Below are 15,609 nucleotides of genomic sequence, written 5' to 3' on the forward strand. Positions count from 1 at the left end.
GAATCTGAGAACCACGAAAAATGCCAGAAAATAGATCCAAAGATAAGATTTTACATATAAATGTAAAAACAATTCTTACCATCAGCAGTTTGTAATCTATTAATACATTTCAATAAGGAGGTAGCATAATAAACAATAAACAAAGTTTCCTGGCCTCTAAACAATAAAAACACCTGAATTACGGTGGCATTTTTATCCTCAGAGCAGCACGCCTGGGGTGCACTGGGTACAAAGTGGGGTGACTGCAGTGATCTCGTTATGATGCAGGGAGCAATGAGGGAGAGTCCTGACCAGCACTTTCTTTCAGTATTTATTTACTTATTTACATCAAGCTGGTCGCTGCAGCCTCAAGTACTTCTTGTGAAGTAAAAAATATGCAGTTTATGTTGCCAGACCATATGAAAGAATATGATGTACATAGTTGCTGTCATGGTACCAGGTACAGCTATAGTGGATATAGAAGTGTAGCGCATCACTTCTCCATCACTGTTAATCTGCTCCTTTGAATCATAGTACAATGAATGTACATTATACATCTCCAGACTTCATTTTTTTCTTCTGGTACAAGGTCCCTCGGTTCATTGTCATGTTGAAAGTATAGGTTTTTCTTAAAAGACGGTACAGCTCCGTCCCCACAGAGAACATGCTCTCGACAGGAGAGCACAGAATAGAACAGTTCTGCGTCGATGCTGCACTGTGCTGACCTCAACATCCTCACTTAAGTTTTCCACATTGATGTTGGAGCCATCTTTTGCTGTGAGAGATAGAGCACCGATTTGGCCACTTATGTTCCCTCTCTCATTCCAGGAAAATGGGTTTTTATCTAAATTCAGCATCTGCAAATGTATTAAAAGAGAAAAACATCATTAGCACCTCAGACACTTTTGACTGAGAAAAAAACATGGGATCTTACATGCATCCTCTGAAAAACACTGGAACGTGCACATTGCACACACACCCTGAAAGTGGATGATTTTACATGACAAAATAATATACTATATCTGAGTCAATGAAGTGTCCACTGCTAATTTGGGACAGTCTCAGCACAAAAAACACTCCACAACACACATGTAAAGATATGGGCTATGACTTACACGTATATCCACTGGTTCATCTGAAGGAAGTATATCAGGGGGGAGCACTGGGAGAGAAAATGCGGGACTGGAGCAGTTGGGAATATTTATAGGCGTTTTCTGCAAACTTTCTGGTGTTACTCTGAGGGATAAAGTATAAAGACACTGATATTAGTTAGTTATTAGTCAGTTATGCTTTGAATGCTAGGCCTACTGGTGCGTTTGAAACAGTCTTTGGAGACAGTCTTGTCCCTAAATGTTTTGAGCATTGGCCCAAATAAAATCCAGAGCATTTCTAACACGGCAGAATAAAATAATCTCCTCCCAGCAGATGTCTTTTATCACAGGTGTTTCTAGGCCCTATTTGGAGGTGATACTTTCCATGACTAACTCACAGAGGTCTTGAAAGAGTTAAATCAAAATAAAGAATTATTACTTATAGGCAGTTTCAGTGTGGAGTGAAAATATAAATCTAAGAGGAAAAAAATAAAATGATCACCTAGAACAATTAGGTAACGTTGCAAATGCTCAAGTACACAAATGAATCCGATATTTTGTAACAAACCAGAAAGACTAGAAAACCAAAAAGAGGTCCAGGAACGAGACAAAGACACATGAGCGAATTTTAGGCTTTCTCTGGCTGCAGCCAGGTATTTGTGCAGGCTTTGATCCTTTTCCATATGTCTCACTCCATTACATATTGACTGGTGAAACTGCCATAAAACCTCGAGACTGTATACAAACTCTAAAAACTCTGGACAAAAAGCCAGTGCAAGTCTATCCTTGGTGACAGTCTCTTGAAGTATCTATGTTTGCATGTGGCTGAAGAGGAACCTACCTATTAACAAACACACCAATATGAGCTTGTTGGATGATAACTGGATCCTTGTTTGAGTCTTTAGATGTTAACAGTGCACTCTGTGTATTGACAAGAGTCACGAGAAGGGCATCAGAGATGTTTTTCTGTGAAGGATAACAAAGGGCATTTACGACCAGGGAGAGGCTGTGGAAGAAATGTGATATCAGCAAACATAGACACAGTTTAAACAACAAGGTGTCTTTCCAGATCGGATCTAAATGAAGGGGGGGACCAAGTGGCATGCTGAAAAACAGCAGGCAAATATTCCTTGGATAAGCAAACTTGCAAACAGACTTTATGTGCTCTTCAAGGGTTTCAGTCACAGACCAGCGCAAGTAATATTCAAATCACACAACCTTCCCGAGAGGAGTAAACGACGTCAGCACGGGCAAGGTTACACACTCACACTGGAAGGATAGTCCAGGATGTGGCTCGCTCCTTCCACGAGGCTGCTGGCTGCAAGGTGCACTTTTTCACTGTTGTCCACAGCCATGTGGAGGAGAGATGAGCTGAGGTTTGCGAAAAATAATGAAGTCTCTTCCTGGAGGTGGGAATCAACTCTCATAATTACTGACACATTTTCGGCAGATGTGAAAAAAAAACTCTTTTTTATTAGCAGAGGCTTTATATAATATATGTAATATGTATTCATGTCTCCTCTAATATCCTGCCTCAAATACACAAATTACAAGGCTGAGCAAAGGTTGTTAACCTAAAGCAGTGAACCTTAATGAAAACAGCACTTAATGACTTCATACAAGGACGACTCATTTATTCCTTCCTCCCATCATGTCCTTGTTTAATCAGTTCGGGGTTCGCTGTGTCTCACCTGAGCTGAGGAGCTGAGTTCAGAGCCTTTCTGGATGAGAGCATTAAGTCCCGTGGCTATAATCTGAACTCCTTCTGGAGTGCTGGGGGGAACTTTTTGTACTGTGGTTATCATTATGTTCAGCATCTGCTCACGGAGCTTCAACACACAAAAGCAATAAGCATTTATGTTGTCATTCAGTTTAGTATTTCATATTGTAATATCTTTTTTACTAGATAAAATCTCAAGTGCACATGGTTTATTTTTGTCAAATATAAACCATGTTTATGGCTCCATGGCAATGGAAGTTATTATTATTATTGTTTCCAGCACAAATCAGCAAGTCACCTTATGAATTTTGTTGGATCAATCTAAACCACTGAACCACTGTGCCACCTGGTCGTTAAGACGCACAGACCATGTCTAAGTGTCGAAGACATCCATTAATCCGCATCTACAGTCTGTGAGTGCAATTACCTGTTGCCTTGCATCTTTTTCCAATTCGTCAGACTGACTGTTGAGTTTTTTGGACACAGAATCGAAGATTTGTCCCAAGGTTTCTCCTGACAGCAGGTCGTGTTCCTGTAGCTCAGCCACGGCTTTCTCCACTGCAGACTTGAGACCACTGACTGAAGAGTCAGCCGTGGAGTCCAGCACCTGGGAAGACAAAGCCAGTGTCTCAAAAAAGGAAGGATACATTTCCATATGTCTGGCTCTGTCAGGCATCCTTTTGTTAATCATAAGGCTTTTGACAAACCTTTGTAGTTATAGTGGTGCTAACTACAAAGCTGCTATTTTTTGCAGTGGCTGTGATAATCAGGCTGTAGTTGGAACTGCTGTCTCCCAGAGGAAGGAAGACAGCCTTCACTTCATTGCTGCTACTGCAATGCAGATGCTTCCCTGACATTTTCAAACAAGAAAACAAGTTAGATTAATAGAGTCGTTATATGGTAACATTTATAAAGTTAGATAAATCAATCAATGTAATGTAATCAATGTTTGCCAACCTGGATTACTTACCCGTATGAGTCTTAAAACAATACTGACAGTTAGAACAAGGAGTCTCAGCATTGCAAGTTATATTGAAAGAATCAAGGATTGTTCCACTCTGTGGTGATATGGTACACGTAAGGTTATCCAAATTGCTGGTGGTTGCCGGTGGAGACGTGTCACTGGTGGCGTCGATGGTTGTGGCGATAGCGGTAGTGGTATTCGGGACGATAGTGGTGGCATTAGGCGTGCCAGGTGATTTCGTGGCAGGACCAGCAGTGGCTGCTGTCGTAACTTTGGTAACGCTTGGCTTTTTGGTGGTAGGAGTCTCTGTAGATGTCTTTATGGTGTATTCTTTGTAAGAAGGTATGACATCCTCTTTGGAATAAAAAGAAAACAATAATGTATAATGTGTATTATTGTTTCCAATGAATAAAGGGTTATTTTGCAAAAACAGATTTGTTAATATTGATTAAACAGTAAAAAAAACAGCATAGGAACAACAGTACTTGTTCTGCAATGATGTAGATTTAATTTACATGGATGAATGAAACTTCCTCCAGTTAACCAAAGATACACATGAGAAAACTCTTAGCATTAACCCTTCATTACCTCCATATTTTTGCAACATAGGCACAAATACATCATCGGTCTGACTGACAAACTAAGGCAAGACAATTAACAGAGCATCCATAACAATCTTTTACTGACTCCTGTGTACGTACCAGTAGCGATCACCACAGTGACATCCTGACCTTTAGACTTGGCCTGTGTGAGAGTGGCATGACTCACTGTGTATTCGGTCCCACCATCCTGTTTCCTTTCAAGTGGTCTTCTCTCTGCGTCTTTGTAGCAGCTCTTTGTCTCCATCTGTAAATAAATTAACATGTAAATTTATTAAGTCATTGAAAAAATATATAATATAATATAATATCAGAATTTGATCATTCAGTCCCAAACATAGATTTATCAGACTTACTGGCCATTGGTTATCGTCTCTTATGTCCACAATGTACCACACAACATTTGGACACTGTTTACCATTTTTACAATTAATTTTGATTTTTGCATCCTTGTTGTTCTTTATTGGGTCACATCCGGCAGTACATCTGAGACTATGGCACAACAAAATACATCGATAAATTGGTTAACACACAGCTGGAATGTTTCTCGAAAAAAGCTGCCCAGTAAAGCCATACAGGGGTATAATTTAAAACAACAGCCTATACATGATAGCATTGTTCACAGTACCTCGACAGAGGAGTTTCATTTGTTTCAATCAATTTTCAGATGTCAATAGTGTCATAAATGATAATTCAGGTACCTCACATCATTGGCAGATTTCAGCAAATTACAGTAACACCTGAAATACTCAGTCAGTTGGTCTCGAGAACACAGATGGGACTGCTCACAAACATCAAGTACCTTATCCAACCTGGCATCATCATCGGGGTAAGGGTGATGCATACGGACTCAGTTTTCTCCACGTCATTGTTTCCTCTATTTATAACATTGAAATGATACTTATTGAATTGAAACAGATGAGGGAGGCAGCTTCCTGTAATGATGTGAGTCAGTCCCTCAAACTGTCCTTCACATTTACAGGGATTCTCTGTGAATCAACAAGGAAAGTGATTACACTACTAAAACAACTACTGGCATGCTTACACAAAAGGGTTAAGACCAATGTTCAGCTTGTAAAACATTCACTTTGTTACTTATATATATATGCACACTCAGCATGGGTGTATTTAATGAATTGGATCAGATTTTACGGTGGCCCTGAGGGTCAAAACACAGTTCACAAAAATCATCATCTTTTCAGAAAAGGTGACATTTCAGACTAAGGCAAAGGTGGAACAACACTTCTTGTTTGCGATATTTTGGAAAATGCTGTTGATCTGAAACAGATCTTGGGCACTTCAGGCAAAAGAACCATGGGAGAGTTCCTAAACCCCTCAAACGATGGTCCAGTTGTATCTTAGCGACTGTATCTGCTTGAACATAAACTGCAATCTTTAGCATGCTCGGCTAACTGGCTTACGAACAATAGTCACCAAGAGCTAATGTTACTTCCGTGGCCAGAGAGCACATTAATGGTTCCAGGCTATGTTTTTTTTTAAAACAAGGCCCATACATGAGTGGCTTAAATGTAAGATTTAAACATTAAAAAGTTAGCCGTTAACAAAATCATGTTAGCTTAATAAGCTAGCTACAGCTAACAAACTGTTGCTTTCTTATGAACAACAACCTGCTAGAAATGGGAAGCTGATCTTGTTTACCACTGTCTGAAATCAAGTATCCATTGTTTTGAAAATGACTAAGAATTTAAATCTGCAACTTGACATACAGTACAGAACAGAGGCACAGAAACACTAACTTAGGGTGTTAGCAAACTCCTTTCCATGTAATGTTCTGGCCTAATCTGCAGCTCAGACAACCAACACAAGCAATACATCAAAATATGTTACTTTATAAAACTTATCATGAGTAAATCTAAAGCTTACAAAATATTTCAGGCTTAATCTTTGAGTTGAACGACAGAAAAAGCACAGTTCTTACTGCATTCCCACTGGTATCGCTTGGTCGGGTCATTTAGAGTGGATGCTTTATTTATTGAAAGGGTGATATCTTTATTTTTGCCATAGACTGAAGTTGAAGGTTTTGCACTGATTTGCAATGGAGATCTGGCACCTCTGATATGCTTCATTCTCTGAAAATGAAAAAAAAGGATTTATAAATAATACGAAATAAGTAAGTATTCGTCCCCTTAAATATAAAATACAGCTGCTATTTAATGTGAAATGAAAAATTTTACCGTTTTGGCAGCTGAAGCAAACACATCCACATCCACCTCCACAGAGGAGAAGACGTTCCATGCTCTGAGTTTTACTTGCACGGATCCTGAAGCAAAACATTCAGCCATGAAAACACGCTCTTATCAACAAAACTGCACACATACACAAACACACAACTGCACATGCACATGCACATCTTAAACATAAGAAACATATGTATATATAAGTCTTTTGTTCAGATTGTTGTAAGTTAGTTGTTACAGAAATGATTGTATTACAGTTTAGTCTCACATTTTTTGATATATCTTCCATACCTGGGATCGGGCGTCCAATATGAAAAATGTCCCTCCTTGTATTCATTTCTCTGATCTGAGAGAATGAATTATTGTCTCCAAGCAGTAGGAAGAGGAGCAGCACAGGCGCTCCCCGTTCGAGGGAAACACCAACAGTAATATCTGGAGAGTCGAGACAGTCATCCGTCTGTGTCAGCACAGAGGCCTGAAGCCCGGCTACTCTCTCCAACACACACACCTGCAGCATATGAACAATTACAAAACAGAGAAACACACACATTTCCAGCGTTTCTCAGCAGCCCATTTTACAGGGCTTTAATATCATCTGATCAGTCTGTAATTGCTTTTATCCTGAAAGCATTTTGCTTAATCTTGAAAAGTGCTATATGTAATTATTATGATTTAGCATTGACGCTCCATGTTACAAAGAGCCATTAAGGTCTTCAATTTTAAACTAGCACATCATTAATGAATAGTTGTTGGTCGAGATGGTCTTAAGTTTTCATCTTTCACTGCAGTGTAGTGAAGGACGAGGGCTCACCACCTGGCAACCTCAAACATATTTGTATATAAAAACCTATTAGGAAATTAGCAAATATCAATGAAGAATGTGTGATATGATTATCAATAACAGCCCATATGGTGGCCACTGAAAGCGCAAAAGACCCTCTCTAGACTCAGTTTTTGTTTTGTTTGTTTTGGGCCTGCACCCTCTGCAGATACACAGCTCATTGTAAGATACTGAAAATGCTTCTTATTTTCTGGTGATTTTACAGTAATGAAAACGTAATTATGAATATTTTATTCCGTTTCTACCAACAGAGCCCCCTAAATCCTGCACACCAGACCTCCAATGTTCGTGTATTCAGTTAGTATCTTTAGTATTCATGTGAAAAAAAATGATCTTCAACGCAGTTTAATTTGTTTTGACACTTTCCACAGTAACACTGCCATAACAAAAAACCCCAACACAGACAAAATAATAATAATAATTATTATTGTTATTATGATTATTATGATTGTTATTATTATGTAAATAATGTATATGATCTTCATCATTCAGTCTGTATTACAGACACCTGAAGTCTAGCTTTGGTTAAACTTTGAATGGTTGTACAATTTCACTACATGTTGCAGTGTTTAAAGGATAACACTGATTGGCCTACTCGGAGGTGGGTGATGCCTCCGCTGTGTTCTGCCGTTTACAGATGCGGCACTAATTATGTGATGGCATTCCATAATTAAAGGTTAAATGTCAGTCCTTAGAGAGGCCTTAATTACTCAATCAACTCCTTAATTAAATTATCCATGAAAGGGAAGATGCATCATGTCACTTGTCACAGCTTTCCTGATCGAAGACGACACGTTTACTTGATTAATGTTCATTTACATGCAGATCTGCAGACACTTCAGGGAAGGTGACCATGTTAGATGCGTGAAGTGTCAGCTGGTGGCAGCCGGGCCCAAGCTGCTCCACCACATCTGGTGTCACTGTGATGTTCTGGGGCACATTTCCTCTGACAACAGACAAACCGGACAACAAGATTTCATCACTCTGGATTCTGTAGGTCACATGGGTACCTGCAGAAAGAAAAGAGAGAACAAACATTTACACAGTTTATAGTCAAACAATACATCTGACAAAAGAAAATGAATAAAATACAAACACCAAAACATGATGCTTTCAAGCAGCAATATCAAATTGGACAGGTTGAATTATGGTATATTAAAGTAATCTTGGAAACTACCTGCTTTTAGCTCCATTTGGATTTGAAATGTCTCTCCATAAAGGGCTTTGCAGTTGGTTGCATGAAAGGACAGCTTCCCAGCATAGCACATGATGACACCAAATGCTCTGACTGGCTCTTGAATGGTCATTATTTTCTGAGCTGTAATCTGCATGTCACGGCTGGTGCACTCAACCGCCACGACAAATGTACCCGGATGCGAATATTTGTGCACCACGCTGCTCTGCAACCTGAGAACAAGCACATACAGAATCAGTGACCACAGCCCTTTGTGGAGAAACATCCAGGTCATTCCAGTCACACCAGAAGTTTTGCATAAAAATGTAAGATTTACTGTACATTATTATGTTATTATGTCACGCACATATTCAAATGCAACACGATTAGCTGCCTGTTCTCACTAAGCTAACGCCATGCTGCCAACAATATGTAACATTATCCACAGAACAGAGGAATTCACTCAATTAGACAGGAACAAATAAACAGCAGAAAGACAGCCCAAATTAATATGTGGAAAAAAACAATACGAATACGCTGACTTTATAAATAATTTGACTGTTGCCTGATGAGTTGTTTAAATGCAGTTTTGTCCCGAAGTAAGATCATGTGAACAGAGACCTGGATGTAGTGGCGTTACATTGAATATATGTATCTCTGATACTCTCTTGGAACAATTTCTAACACAGCTAGCTATGTTTAGTGTCCTCTGTACTCTTAATGGTCCACGCAAAGTATTTAGTATGGAAGTTTATAGGTATGGAAAATTTCTGATCACAATAAAGAGTGCAAAAAACGGTTTCCTGCTCTATATTTAACAAGTTATCAATTATAGAACTAGGTGATTTATGATGTAATAGTTTATCACAATCTGACTACAGAAACGAAAAGGCTCATGTTCACTTCTTATCTTTACTTGAGAAAGAACCCCCCCCCCCAGATCCCCCCCAATCACCAGACCTGGGAGACAAGACTGAAACAGCTCGAAGACAGAAAAAGAGAACGGGCTGACAATGCACAGAAGGTGGAGACAATGGTCGAACAGGTGAAGAGACTGGAAGAACTATTTGAACTATTTTAAGAGGGAACAGATGAAGGTAAGGAAAACGAAAGAAAAAGAGGAGAAGGTGGAAAGGAAGAAGAAAGAAAAAGAAGAAAAGGAGGAAAGGAAGAAGAAAGAAAAATAAGAGGAGGAAAAGATGAAGAAAGAAAAAGAGAAGGAGGAAAGGAAGATGAGCACAACAGAGGAAAATAAGGAGAAGAAGAGACCTGTAAACCTGTAAAATAGCTCCTGTCCTGCTACATGTGTTGCTTGACAATAAGCAACGAAACACCAAATATGATGATAAGGCTGGGCCAAGAATGTTAAAATCCTGACCAGTTTTATGGTAAAGTTTGGTTTCATGAGACATGAAGAGTAATTTCACCAAGTGCTCTCAAATGGGAAGCTTTAAAAATAGAGAATAGGCTAGCATCCCATGCAACATGGTGTTATTAATCTTCACAGTGGAAAATATGAAGACACACAAGGCTGGACCAGGGAAAGTGGACAACTGCCCTCAGGCTCTAAGGTGCACTTTGTGGTCATTCTTTTGTGGTAATGTGATTAATTTCACATTTGTGCGATGGTATGCCCAAGTAGAGCACAATAAGAACTGAAACAGAAAGGGCCTTGCAAAGGCTGACAGGTGCCTTAGACACTCGGCACTCTTCTCTTAACTCTCACACTCATTTTCACACTTATTTCATCCATCCCCTGAAACTGTCCTTCAATCCACAGGCGGAACTAGAACTAAATTATTATGACCAGAACACACATGAAAGAACATACGTTCAGTATATCTACATAAGAACCACATATGGCTACTTTTCATGGCTGGGTAGGCCTTTCAGTCCCCATTAAGGGGATAGAATACAGTGATATTCGGACAAGAATGTGCTTCCAAATTTGTTTGAAAAAAAGAAATATGCAAAAGTGCCCTCTTGAATGCCCCAGGGTAGAAAAAACACGATAAAGTGCACTCTATGGTGGCCAAATGTCCAAGAAAATGTGGAAACAGTTTGAGAAAACATGATATAATGCCCTCTAGAGCGCACCTCAAAGGAAAAATGTGATGAATACTTTCTAGAGTGGCTGTCCAGTGGAGAAAATGTGAGCAAGTACCCTCTACAGTGACCCAATATGTTAGAATTTGTGATAAAGTGCCCTTTAGGTTGCCCTTCCAGTGGGGAAAATGTGATGAAGTGCCCTCTAGGATGCTTTTCCAGTGGAGAAAACATGCTATAGTGCTCTCTTGTATGCCCTTCCAGTGGAGAAAACATGCTAAAGAGCCCTCTAGGGTGCTTATTTTATTTTTCATTTTTTGTCTCTGATGCTCATATAGCTAGAGTTCACCATTATCATTCTACAACACAGAGTTTTACAATGAAATGAGATTGTAGTCCCTTTGTGCTACAAGTATTATATTAATGGATGATTGAATAATCAGTGCTAAAAATGGCTGTTTTTATGGTGAAATGCAGAGGATGAGTTGAGGAATTTCACAGCCTGAGGAAAGAAGCAGCTCTATAGTCTGGTGGTTCAACAACAGATCTTCTCTATTGTTTGCCAGATGGCAGCAGGGGGAACTGGCTGTGGCTGGGGTGCATATTACACTTTCATATAGATCCATACTCTCAAAGTATGAAAAAAAAAGAAAAAAAAAAAGAATCTCAGGAACCATGTGATCCTGGACCAGCCCCGCCCAGTATAGCCCCGCCCACTGTAGCCCCGCCCATCAAAGAAGTGGCTTTGATGTATGACTCTGGCTGGAAGTGGCTTTGATGTATGACTGGCTGGGAGTGGCTATGATTTCACCCTATGAATACACCTGCCAAGCCCAACAGAGTAGTACTAACCAATATCAGTGATATACAAGTGACGTGTTTTAGCCGATTAGGATCCACCAAGATCTCCATAGACAACAACACTACACTTCATAGAGCTAGAGTTTACTACAGAGATTGCGATGGCTTACAGAAACCACCCACACAACCGGCCAAAATACCGGCCAAACTACCAGCCAAACTACCGGCCAAACTTCCACCCAAACAACCCGCCAAACAACCCGCCAAGCAACCACCCAAACCACCACCCAAGCAACATGGATCAATTTGTTGACCCTGCTCCTCAGGACAATCCGGTCCATCCTGCAGAATTCCTCCGTCTGCAAAGTGCCCTTGACCGCTGTCTCCACGAGAACAGCGAGCTGAAAAAGCAGCTGAACTTTGCGTGGTTTGACAGGGATCAATTGTTGGATTATCAGCGGGGGCTCGCCCACAATGTCTACGACTTGAAAGAGGAAATAAGTAGACTGAAGGGGCTACAGGCCAAGTGTGGAAAGGACAACAGCGATAAGACCTTGACACTGAGTGAGTCTCAGATGAAGGTGAAGCAGCTGGAGCAGCAGCTGGAACAGAGGGACGCCGAGATCCAGGTTCTCACAAAGGACAAAGCCCACCTCTCTCAGATGCTCGAAGAGGCCACAGGTGGTATGGAAGCTCTCAAGGAGAAGTTGACCAATCACCAGAGCTGGGAGGCAAGACTGAAACAGATCGAGGACAGAAAAAGAGAACGGGCTGACAACGCACAGAAGGTGGAGACAATGGTCGAACAGGTGAAGAGACTGGAAGAGCGCTGTGAGAAAATGAAGGAGGCAAAGGCAAAGAAGGAAAGCAGCCTCTGGTCTCGCCTGAAGTGTTTTAAGATCGGACAGACAAAGGAAGAGAGGGAACAGATGAAGATAAGGAAAAAGAAAGAAAAAGAGGAGAAGGAAGAAAGGAAAAATAAAGAAAAAGAAGAGAAGGAGGAAAGGAAGAAGAAAGACAAAGAAGAAAAGGAGGAAAGGAAAAAGAAAGAAAAAGAGGAGAAGGAAGAACGGAAAAAGAAAGAAAAGAAGAGAAGGAGGAAAGGAAGATGAACACAAAGGAGGAAAAAAAGGAGAAGAAGAAGAACAAGGCTTATGAGGCCTGTGAGGACGACACTGAGGTGAAGGAGGCTGCTGGTTGCTCAACTTGGGTAACAGTGGTTCCCTCTTCCTCCTTCCCTAAACACCCTGATCCTACCCTCCTTCCTCCTCCCTCCTCCCCATTCTAAACTTCCTTCCATTTTTCCTTAAACACCACCCTCACCACTTCCCCTCTTGCCCCTCTACCCCACCCCACTTCAACCTCCCTAAACTGAAAATAATGAGAACTGACTCATTATTAGAAGGATGACTGATACTTTGTTGTGAAAACTTCCTCCTCCTCCCTTTCCTTGTGTTTCCCTGTGCTCTTGCCGGCCGTCCCAAAGCGCATATTGCGGCTCGAAGGATACATTATCCCGCTTAGAACATGGCTTACTACTACAGCGTTCAATAAAGTGACACAAAAGAGTGATTAAAACTTATTTTATTGATATAAAATGAGCCTACTCTCGTCTGTCACCGCTCTCACTGCGCAGCGGCTCTGAAAGGAAACACGTACGTTGCCTAGCAACCGCCTCTGACTGTGCGCAGGCCGGCAGGCAGGAAAACTTATTTCTTTACAGATATTCAGAGAAATCATGTCAAATGTGGAGAAGTGACGAGATATCCCAGACCTGAGAGAGACGTAGCTGGAGAAAGAGTTTGGTTCACCGCTGTTATTTTGTACTGATGGATAAAAGTTCCGCAGCAGCTGATCACTGAAAGCTCTGAAATCTGTCCCATTGAACAGGGAAGAAGACACAGCGAGGATGATACAGTTCAGGTCAGAAAATGACCACCTGTTCACCTGGAAGAGGCATCCAGCCAAGAATGAACTCATTAATTCTCATGTGCGTAAATCAAAGTGTTTCATACACCGTTTCATACACTGTTGTGTTGTTGCCAGCGCCGTCTTCTTTACAGTTGTCTGCTGAGGCAGCAGCATCAGAGCCACCGACACCAACAGACTTCATCATCAAGATCATCAAGAGAGCTGGCTCTGTACTTGGACTCAGACTTGAGTCTTTTGAGACCGTGGTGGAGAGGAGGACGCTGAATAAACTGTTATCCATCCTGGACAATGATCAGCACCCTCTCCATCACACAGTGGACAGACAGCGGAGCACCTTCTCCCACAGGCTGCTACAGCTCCGCTGTCGAAGGGATTCAAGAGCATCTTCTCTGCTTAAGTCCTAAACCAGAGTGATGGACGAGGGTAGAATGAGGACACTCATTAGTGTGGTTTTCTCCGGGTGCTCCGGTTCGCCGATAAAAAAAAATGTATCCAAAATTCAACTTAGTCAACCGTATTATAACAAACTTGTTAAATACTTGCCAAAAGTAATAAAATTAGTATTTTTATAATACAAATACAAATTTTCACTTATTTTCACTGTGTGTAATGCTGCTGCTACCTATCATTTACTAGTGCTGGAGACTTTTTTAATAATGTAAATTTAAGTATAAATATAACTATATCGAGGTCGGGGGAAGGTGGGGATGTAAATATAACGGCAAATGCAGCAGATCCAACTGCTGACTCACCTCACCTGCCTGCCACCTCCATCTTTGGATGATAGTGCATGCTGAACCAGGCATCAGAAATATTCAAATAATATTTAAGTAAGTGTTTGAAGAGAGCACAAAGCAAGTGACTCCTTTCAGGTAAACTAAAAATTTAGCCTTAATAGCTGCTAAACTAAAGGAACATTTACTCAAGTACTGCTGTTAAGTACAAAGTACAGTTTGAGGTACTTGTACATTGTAAAAATTGTGACTGGGGTTAAATTAATAACACAATAAAAAGGAAAATTATTTTGAATTATTATTCCAATTTGCAATAACACTGAGCTGAATTCAACAGATTTCAATTATTTATTAGTTACCTTTAACTCAGTTTAGTTTGAATAAAATCAGCTATGAATCGCTGAGCTGAACTGAATTGAATTGAATTGTTTTTAATGAGGAAAATCAAAGATGCAGAAAATTGATAAGTTTTTGTCATTAGGAGGTCTTTCTTTTTAATCACCTTGCACTTCTGCCCAAGGCATTTTGACCCACATGGACGCGTGTTGTCTGCCTTCAGTTCTGCTGCACATTTCAGGAACTTGTGCTGTTCTCTCAAAGGTATTAACTGCTTAATTATATTGTCGTCAAAGAACAATTCATGAACTAGTAGCTGTAGCAGGTGAACATTTTGTTTGGGTTGTAAATGACCAAACAGGCAAAGTTTAGTGGCTGTAAATAAAAATGAACATTCAGATGGTGAATTGAAGTCAGTCTGTGTCGTCTTTGTACATGGCAAGGACTGAAAAAGTGGCAGCTCAGTGTCACAATTTTATGTGACTTTCCCTAGTATAGCGTTATATATGGCACATAATGCAGAGTTAACTAGCTAATAGATACACAGCCTGAGCTTCCAGGCTTTATTTGTTTTTTAAATCGTGGTTATTTTCATTGAAAGTCTGTTATGGCGTTTTGTGCATGGCCTGGCTGGTGCTGTTTGACAAATCCCAGATAGCTTGTTTACATATGACAGCACGCCACTCTTTTGTCATGAAGCAAACAGATGCAGGAAGTGATATTCTACATAGGAAGCACTCAAACACACACTCAAAATGGCTATGTTTTGCATTGTTTGCGGTTGCGAAAAGTGTATGAAATTGACTGAAAAATGTCAGAAAAAATGGCTTTTGAACCTTCGTCTGCTGTCGGGAGGGGCTGAGTGGGGCAATGGTGGTATTAGCTATTGTTTTAAATCCATGGTGATAAATTTAAAGTAATAGCTACAAGCAACACAACTAACACTTGTTACATGGGGGTTGGCAGTTTCACAAAAGACAGGTGAATGTAAATAAGTTTCCCTGCCATGCAATTGCACTGGACTCGACGTCTTATTTCGTGATGATCACCCGTCTTTGCTAACAAAAAAGGTGTATCCGTACTTTTGTATGCTTTCATTTTGTTTCTACGGTAGAATAACGTCTAAACCACCAGGTAGTTGGTTGTATCTGCTGCCTCAGTATCAGCCAAATCTATCAGTTCAGTTGAAAAATC

The 15,609-nt window shown here is 40.4% G+C and overlaps 1 protein-coding gene and 2 long non-coding RNA genes across 3 annotated transcripts; all 3 read right to left on the minus strand.

Moving 5' to 3' along the window:
• Nucleotides 1–734: 734 nt before the first annotated feature.
• On the minus strand, nt 735–2,028 carry LOC121616058. Its single transcript, XR_006007290.1, has 3 exons — nt 1,912–2,028; nt 1,095–1,215; nt 735–836 (listed from the first exon to the last, which is right to left on the minus strand). It is a non-coding gene; the product is annotated as an uncharacterized LOC121616058 (long non-coding RNA).
• A 337-nt stretch (nt 2,029–2,365) lies between these two features.
• LOC121616059 lies at nt 2,366–3,296 on the minus strand. The gene is made up of 3 exons (XR_006007291.1): nt 3,218–3,296; nt 2,762–2,899; nt 2,366–2,473 (listed from the first exon to the last, which is right to left on the minus strand). It is a non-coding gene; the product is annotated as an uncharacterized LOC121616059 (long non-coding RNA).
• Nucleotides 3,297–5,494: 2,198 nt separating this feature from the next.
• LOC121616364 (polycystic kidney disease protein 1-like 2) lies at nt 5,495–8,984 on the minus strand. Its single transcript, XM_041951102.1, has 6 exons — nt 8,980–8,984; nt 8,570–8,799; nt 8,212–8,402; nt 6,843–7,059; nt 6,549–6,634; nt 5,495–5,512 (listed from the first exon to the last, which is right to left on the minus strand). Exons 1-6 carry the CDS (start codon nt 8,982–8,984, stop codon nt 5,495–5,497), a joined length of 747 nt encoding a protein of 248 aa, XP_041807036.1.
• Nucleotides 8,985–15,609: the final 6,625 nt, after the last annotated feature.

This window comes from Chelmon rostratus, chromosome 13 (genome assembly GCF_017976325.1).
Source record: "Chelmon rostratus isolate fCheRos1 chromosome 13, fCheRos1.pri, whole genome shotgun sequence".
In the NCBI taxonomy this organism is placed as follows: Eukaryota; Metazoa; Chordata; class Actinopteri; order Chaetodontiformes; family Chaetodontidae; genus Chelmon; species Chelmon rostratus.

Bases quoted from the DNA above. Each gene is read 5' to 3' on its own strand.
- LOC121616364 (XM_041951102.1), bottom strand. The intron at 8,403-8,569 runs GTAGTTTCCAAG...TTCTTTCTGCAG, and splicing joins CCAAATGGAGCTAAAAGCAG to GTACCCATGTGACCTACAGA. The intron at 6,635-6,842 runs GTATGGAAGATA...GTTTTGCTTCAG, and splicing joins TATTGGACGCCCGATCCCAG to GATCCGTGCAAGTAAAACTC.